Source organism: Hydra vulgaris, chromosome 15, assembly GCF_038396675.1.
Source record: "Hydra vulgaris chromosome 15, alternate assembly HydraT2T_AEP".
Lineage (NCBI taxonomy): Eukaryota > Metazoa > Cnidaria > Hydrozoa > Anthoathecata > Hydridae > Hydra > Hydra vulgaris.
Genome location: NC_088934.1, coordinates 54353191 through 54362500, shown reverse-complemented (window position 1 = coordinate 54362500; position 9310 = coordinate 54353191). Strand labels below are relative to the sequence as shown.

The window sequence follows — 9310 nt, the reverse complement described above, 5'->3', positions numbered from 1 at the left end:
TAATTAAAACGCGGGTTAAATAGTTTCTTAAATATTCGCAAAAAAAATATTTTTATTACAATAATTTTAAAATAAGTGCAAATATTTTTATAAAAATAAAGATAAAAAGACTGTTTGCCACAAACCTAAACCTTTAGTTGATGTGGTTTAAAAAATTATGTAAATACATTGTATTAGTTTATAGTAATAAAGATTTGAAAATACATTAAATATGAAAATTAATTTCATAATAATTTATTAATTTAATTAACGATAAAAGATTTAAGTAATAACAGAATTTAAATTAAATTTATAATAATAGCAAATTTATTGAAATGTTTTAATTGCAATGAATAAATCCAAAGGCTTTTAAAAGCTTCATATTCAAAAAATGAAGAGATTTGTTAAAAAGTTTAAATCTTAGCTAATAAAAAGAAATAAGCATACCATAAAAAAAGAGTAATGATATTGTTTTAAGCTAAAACGAAACGTTATGATATTATATCAAGATGTTTTAAGCAATCAAAGCATTGCAAATGAAAGATCAAAGTTAAAAATAACTTGTAAACAATATTTACTGATTAAGAGTTAGTCAATAGTTCTTTTTATGTTGTGCTATTTAAAATAACTCTTACCCAATATCTAGATTTGTATTGAATTAATAAATGTTTAGATTAGAATTGGTAGAATTTGCCGGATTTATAAAAATGTATTTAAATTCCTATATGTAAAATATTGCTATTTGTTTTTAAATCCAGCAAAAATACTACAACGGAAAATAAAACCCTTAAGAGATATACCAAGTTCCTTGCAAAAAAAAACATTCTTTAAGAACACAAAAAACCCATAGTTTAACGAGAAAGCAAAATATAATGTTTAAACAAGCTGTGAAAGTTGTGTGAAACTTTGATATTTGTTCCTTAAATCAATTCAGAAAACGATAACTTTACTTAGATCGTGATTTTTGTTGTGAACTTTTTAATAGTTCAAACAGTTTTTAAAAACTTATCGCGTCAACATTTGAGAGAGTAATCAACGACACTTTCAAAGCTTACAAGCTACACTTTGACAACAAACTTTTAAAGCACACTAACTATATTTTCTTTTCTAATGCAAAGGCGCCATTTTTGACTTGCCTCTGAAATATTATACTACTAAGACTGTACCACAATTTTAAACCGTTTTTAGCTTCGTTCTCCATCCAGCTAGTCTATTATACATTCTTGCATTTATTAAGATCTTTCGGAATAAACGGCGAATTCATACATTGAATTAATTTCTTTTTGTAGGCAGAAAGCAATAAAAAATATTAGCTCTGTTTAAGTTGATATTTTCAGCGATGCTCCTCAAGGTTCTGTTCTCGGCTCTCTCTTCATTCTCTTCACAAACCATTCTGTTCAATTTACTAAAACGTTTCACATATTTCTCGATGATACTAAACTTTTTTCTAAAAATTTCTCACAGTTTGATGTCGCAGGATCGTCTACGCTTGGTATACGAGTGGTTAAACACTTTAGGTATATATTGACATCTAACAAGCTAATCTGAAGAGCGTGATTTGGAAGTCATTTTTAGATCTAACTTTAAGGAGAGCACACATATTGGAACAGTTGTCTCTAAATCTCTACAAACTCTTAGTATGCTAAAAAATACATTAACTTTGGTTGATAAAATAATGGCTCTCAAGTTATATTAACTGTTCGTAAGACCTTAAGTATGTTTTGTCTGTTTGGGCTCCTTATTTAAAAACTGGTATAGTTAGAGTTAAATCTGTTCTTCACCAACCAGTAAATTGGCTAGTTTGAGACAATTCGATACTGCGAAGGACTGAATAGCTCAAATCTACTATTAACCATTGTCTATATGAATCAAATAATTTTAAAGAAAAAAATAATATTAAACTTCCCTGATTCCGTCATTTTTTACATATTTGCTTGGTAAAATAGATGCAATGACAAACAAAAAAATATTTTGGTCTGAATAATTATCTTTTGGCTATGGAGGTACTTTTAAAATTGGACGAATTTCATTCAAATCGCTTATTTTGCATAATGTCATACTTTAAAAAGCTTGAGCTGGAATATTAACTATTTTAATAAGTTTTCGCAACTTATATATAACCAGCCACAAGTTTTACTAAAAAAATAAAAAAGTTTATTTGTTGTCTATAAATTATAGCCTAAAAGTACAAAAGTTGTTAAAAAGTACGAATTTTAAGAGATCGTAACATGGTTATTTTTACTCTAGATGAGAGCTGTGGGTCTAATCTTCCATTAAAAATTAAAAACGCGCGTTGTTGCATTGGCATCTCAAATCATAATTCGTTAAACACTTTTCTTTGAGACTAGACTAGAGTACAATATTTGAGTATGTTTTTAACTAGACTAGGAATACAATATTTGGGTATATTTTTGGGTATCATGGGTAACACAGACAGTTAAAGAGGCAATAAATAAAGAAAGAACTCTGAGGGAAAGTACCGAGCTGCTGGGCGATTTACGCACGAAATCCTAAGTAAAAAGTATAACAAATCATACAATTAGTTTGCAAAAGAAGCTAAAAAAGCAGTGCTAGATTACGAATCAACGATAAATCAAATCTCAAAGAATAACCACAAATTGATTAACGCCTATATGAAAAAGTTGCAAAAAGTTAAACACCAAATACGAGTTTTAGATGGCAGTACTGGTGAAAGCACAGTTGGTGAGGAGGAAATATGTAGAATTTTAAATGACTACTTTAATCGGTTTTCTGTAATCGAGCCGCAAACGGAAGTTACATGTACAACGCAGTTTATTGCACGTGATGAAGTACAAAAAAGACTTGAAAACCTTGACAGGAACAAAACGATGGGCTTCGACGGCGTCCATCCAAGGCTTCTCAAAATGTATGCATCAGAGTTTTTTTCAGACTTCACTTTCTAAAGGTGAGGTGCCAGACGATTGGAAGCGCTCAAATTTAACACCGATAATCAAGAAGGACTCCAAAATTTTAGTTTGGAGCCCTTCTTGAATCTAATTACGGACCAGTATCACTCACTGGTATCCCTTGTAAAGTAATGGAGCGTTTTATTGTGGAGAAGTCTATTGAGTTTCACATAATAGACTTCTCCATAAAATTTAATACTACGTCAAATTTAAAACTACGTAATCAAAGTGGAGCTTCACGCATGGATATGCAATATAATTGGATGGATGGATATGGAGATATAGTTATATGTAAAACATTTAATTATATCTCATCTAGGCTAAATAGATAGTATAAATATAATATTACAAGTAGGAATATTATGAATAAAAAAGTATTCACAAAAAACTGGCATTTTGTGCTTTCATACTAGCGATTTATGTATTTATAAACGTGTATATATCTATCTATATTATATATATATATACATATATATATATATATATATATATATATATATATTTGTATGTATAATATATATTTTTATATATTTGTATATTACACATTTAAATTGACAGCACTGGGAATTTACAAAAAAATAAGGTGAAAATTTTTTTATTTTTTTAATTATAGTTTTTTATGTTATTATCTATTTATGTTTTATTTTGAATATTATTTTTCTCTCTGTCTACTTTTAAAACTTATATCAGCATCTTTTCATACAGTGGCATTGATTATCTTCTGTTTATTGTTAAAAAAAAACATTAATTATAATTTTAGAAGCAAATTTAAACCCCCATTCTTTGTGTAAATCGCAGGTAAATCAAACAGTTGGTAAGTATTTTGATAAAACAAAGCTTGATACATCTTTGACATTAGCACATTGTTTAGTTATTAAATTTGAAAGATTATCTAAGACTGCAAAACATCCACATGTGAAATCCTTAAATGAAAGTGAAGGCACAGTAAGACCACCTCGTGAAAGTATTTGTAGTTATGGACAAATATTTATATTGCTTGCCTCTGTAGCAAGCCTAGACTAGCAATTGCTACATTTGCTCCTTTTTATTAACTTCTTTGCTATGTAACCAGCAATTGTTGTTGCAACTTCTTCTGTTTCAGGTGAGAGAATTAATTCTGATATCTCATTTGAGTTTAAATCTAATGTTATTAGTAATTCATCATAAATTGGATTATCATAACTGTTTTTTAAATCTTCATTCCAAAAATTTACATTTTCCTTAATTAAAGTCCGACATGCTAAAATAATTTCTGAATGTTGAACTTCTAGTAAACTTACTAGAAATCTCCCACCACCAATATTGAGAAAATCTACGCTCTATAGGGTCACTTTGAAGTCGTGAAGTAAGCACATACAAATATCCTTCGTTGATAAGCTCGTCTATAAATATTGCTTGAGAATGCAGAGTTGTGATCAGAGCAGACAATGTTTGTTTTGAAAAAGTAAAAAATGGAGATTTCTGACAAAGTTCAACCCAATCAGCTAGTTGCCTTAAAAATGTTGTTTTACCATCATCAAAAATAATTGCATTACCATGTTTATTAGGACTAAATTGCTGTTTTGAATTTAAAACCGTCAACCATTTTTGAAAAATACTTAAAAAACCCTAACTGCCATTTTGTTCTGGAAAATAACTTTCAAAACTTGCAATTGTTGTTTCATCAAAAATTGACAGTGCAAGAGAAACATTTTGCTTTTTATTACCAGGGTGAAGACTTTGATATGTAATTTTGGGAGCTTTCTTCAAATTACCTTGAAATTGTTCATCTTTAGTATGTAGAAGATGAAAATCTCCCAAAGTTATATAACCAGCTGGACAATTGTAGACATCATCTTTTATATTATAAGTAAATGACGGAAAGACAAATTTTTTGCAGTGTAATAAATTATTTCTGATATTTTTAACAATATGAACACTATCATAGAATAAGTATATTTTTATGTTTAGACTAACAGGATAATAAATAAATAAATTTGACTGATTACCAAATTTATAATGAAGTAAACTAAATGCATTTATACTTGCTTGATGATTGTCAGTAACAACTCTTCAAATTTTAAAACCAGATAAAGAAAGAGAACTAATAGAATCTGATATTTGCTCTGAAAGCCATTTACCACTAATGGTAACTTCGGGTACTGATTTTATAACATAAGGAATAGATTTCTTTAAACTTACAATCGTAAATGCAACAACTCCTTTGTACAGAATACCATTGTCATCTGTACCCACATAGACACCACTACAATATTGTGCTTGTTTCTGAAGATAAAATCCATCTACAATTAGTATTCTGTCTTCATGTATTGAACCCTTTTCACGAAGTGTTTTAACAGCCTATATTGCATCAACTCCACCTTGTTTTATTTTATTTAAAAAAGAAATTAAAGGTAATGGAAATGATTCAAGTAAAATTTCATATGCTTGTTTAGATGTATATCTTAATTATAAAGCATGTCTAATCATATCTGCAGAATATTGTGGTTGACCCTTTGCTTTATAGTATATTCTACTGTTTATTTCTTCAAGAAGTATATTTCTATTAGAAGAAGCTATATTTTTTATGTACGACGAAAGATTTTTTAGCATCCTCAAACCATTATGACCTATAGTTAGCCATGGTAGAAGTGGAACATTATTTCCTTTGTATTGCAATCCTATACATCAACAATGATCAATTTTTATTAATTCAAGAACAGAAGGAAAATGCGTTAAAGGATCAAATATTAAATTGTAATAAATAGCACAATTGAGATGTTTTTGAAATTGAAAACCTTCTGGTGAATGTTTACTTTTTAACTTGTTCAATTCAGTTACTTTATCATTTTCAGAAAAAAAACTAAGTTCATCTTTTTGATAAATACAAGTTTTATGTGATCTTCTTCAAGCAATAGGTGATGGTAGTGCGGAAGGCCGTTTTAAGCATTCGCTTGAGAAAACTTCAGGAATAGGGTTTAAATTCCAATTTAACTTGCATTTTATACCTCGAATAATGTACCTTTCATTAAAATGCTTTTCCCATAAGACAGAATTTGGTGAAGGCACCCAATCACTACGGTTTACAAAACGAACCCAATAAATTAGCAACTGTTGATTTTTCAACGAAAAATGAAAAGAAGCAACTTTTATATCTTCTAAAGAACTGCTGAATTCAGTTTTACAACCAAATGCAACACATTTGCTAACCATGATATTCATATATATTATATATATATATATGTAATATATATATATATATATATATATATATATATGATATTATACATATATATATATATATGTAATATATATATATATATATATATATATATATATGTATATATATATATATACATATATATATTTATAAATATATTATATATATATATATATATATGTACATATATATATACACATATATATATATATATATATATATATATATATATATATATATATATATATATATATATATATATATACATATATATACATATATAATATATATATATATATATAATATATATATATATATATATATATATATATATATAGATTTATATTTAAAGTCTTTTTAATTTTGCACTGTCAATATTTTGTTGCGTACATAGGCCTCTTAGAATCGGCCTCTAAAATGTAACATACACGGCCGTGTAATATAGTAGGCCATGGCAACCCTATTTTGCTTTTCAAACACCATGTCGAGTTTACATTCATGTGGCTTTTTTTATAGAAATTAAATAGAAAAAGTGCAGAAAAAAGCAAAGCAACATTAACATAACAATTAACGATAAATTTTATTTCAACCTATTATTCTTACCTTATTTGAGTTGAATACAATTCGTTTTTCATAAACTGTCTACCAATGGTCAACAAAGTAAATTCCATTAATGAAAATTTACTAAATTAAAACCATATTTAAACAGTACGCACACTAAAACAAAACAATGTTGAGATATTAAGTTGGTAAATTGTTTAACAGAGAGTATTACAAAACCTACAAAATTAAAGAAAAGTGGCTTTCTTTTAATTGCTCTGTTCCAAGATTTATTACCTACTCATAACCGGTAAATATATTTTAAACCTTTTCATGTTTAACTAAGTATACTAAATTTAAATTTTTGTTATGTAATTTGACTAAATTTAAAATGAAAAATTAAATTTTCTATTAAAACCAAAAGATTTAGGAATTAATTTTAGTTTATCAAAATATATAATAATTTAAATCCTAATTATTTTTTCGAAATTCTTGTTAACAAACAATTTTTTTAGTCTTAAAAAATTTCCCCAACAGAACACCCACATTCCCTGAAGCTTTCAACATCTCTGCCAATATGCCAGAAGTACCAGCAGTCTTGTCTACTTGAGCATTCTGAATAGCCAATTTTACTTCACTACATGTTTACTACATTCCATCCGAACTTTTCATTTAGCAATTTTTCATAATTAACCATCCACCTTGTTTTTACCTTAACTTTATTTGTAAGTGTTTTTACATTAGCCCTTTAATACTTTCCAAAATACCTTCCTCAAAACATCTTTATTTTTCTTCACCATTTGCTTTACAACTCTGTACCCTCCTTTATCCTCTCCAACTAGCATTTCACCCAGTAACTTCTGCTCATCTCATCTCTGACTGAGCTTTATATACAGCTTGTTTGGCTTTGTGCTTAGCGACACAATACAAGACCTGTTTTCATCATTCCCAGACTTTTTCCACATATTATAAAGTTTTCTCTTTTCTTCTACAACCTTAGTCACTTCTTTTTTCCACCACCATGATTCTTTGTGTTGCTGAGGACCCATTGTTCTTCCACATACTTCATCAGCTACTTCAAGAAAGCATTTCTTGGTGTTTTTCCACACACTTTCCACACCTCTTTTTAATCTGATTACTTTTCTTGCTTCAAGTTTCTTTTCAAAATATTTACTCACTTCAACTTCTTTAAATTTACAAATTCTGCACATACTCAATTTAAGTGGTGCTGTGGAATACAAGCTTCAACTTTTATTAATCTTATGTTACTCACCTATTTTTGGTCTTGCTTTCTGATTAAGAACAGTCAATTTGTGTCTTAAACCCACCTGACTCATAAGTTGCTTTATGCTGAATTTTTTTTTGTAAAATTCCAACATTTCTCCTTCACTGTTCCGTATGTAAAACCCCATTCCATCAAGCGCTTCCTTAAATCCACAAGATGCTGCACCTACATGCCAATTAAAGTCTCCACATACAAACAATCTCTCAGTCTCACTATTCTTTTTCATAATATTACCCAGAATGTAAAACTCTTCCTTTTCTTTTCTTGCCCTACCTGTTTGAAGTGCATATACTTATACTATATTAGGCGCTGATCTTCAAATAACTAATCTTAATACAATCACTTCTCATTCACTCTTACACTTACCACAATAAAGTGGGATTTTGGAGGTTTGCATCTACTAGGTGAGTGGCCTTCACCACCGTTTAAGAACCTCACCTGCCCAAAGACATTTTTCTTATAGGATAAGTTTATCATCTTAATTAGGACGAAGAGTTAATCTAAAGAAAAAAAAGGAATTAGTGAAGAACTGAGAATAAATAAAATCTTACAAACTTCCTTTTGATGCTCTACTAATGACTATTAACTATTAACAACAGTATTTACAAACTATTTACAGTATTTACAAGTCTTTACAAACTAATAACAACAGTATTTACAAACTATTGACAACAGTAATTACCAATTATTATATAAATAATACAATTGAAAATTCTACGCTATCTATACCCTACTCTACTATACTCTACGCTATCTATAAATATTTACAATTAGCTTCTTTATATATATATATATATATATATATATATATATATATATATATATATATATATATATATATATATATATATATATATATATATATATATATATATATATATATATATATATACATATAGAATAGAGCAATAACAAATTAGTAAAAACACTTGACCAATTTTCTTCAACAATTTGTTTCGCGATCAGTAGGCTCATCAGGAAGAATCCTCCTGGCTCCTATTCTTCCTGATGAGCCTACTGATGGCAAAACACACTGTTGAAGAAAGTTAGATAAGTGTTTTTATTAATTTATATATATATATATATATATATATATATATATATATATATATATATATATATATATGTATATATATAAGATACTAATAAAGAAGTTTCCAGATGTCTTTGACATCTGGGAACTTCTTTTATAGTATCTGTATTAAAAAATAAGGGCAGCTCTGTTATTCCACCTCTCTTGTATGGCTCAGACATAGTCATCTCACCTAAAGATAAAGCTGAATTGTTTGCTAGGAACTTTTCATCAAAACCAACTTTTGATTCGACTAGTTGCGTTTTACCTGATACAGCAAACAAACAGGTTGATTCATTGCTTGACAT

General features: G+C 28.1%; 1 protein-coding gene across 1 annotated transcript; it reads right to left on the bottom strand.

Annotated features, from left to right (window-relative positions):
• Positions 1-7514: 7514 nt before the first annotated feature.
• On the bottom strand, positions 7515-9310 carry LOC136092076 (uncharacterized). The gene is made up of 3 exons (XM_065819795.1): positions 9196-9310; positions 7919-8203; positions 7515-7873 (listed from the first exon to the last, which is right to left on the bottom strand). Exons 1-3 carry the CDS (start codon positions 9308-9310, stop codon positions 7515-7517), a joined length of 759 nt encoding a protein of 252 aa, XP_065675867.1.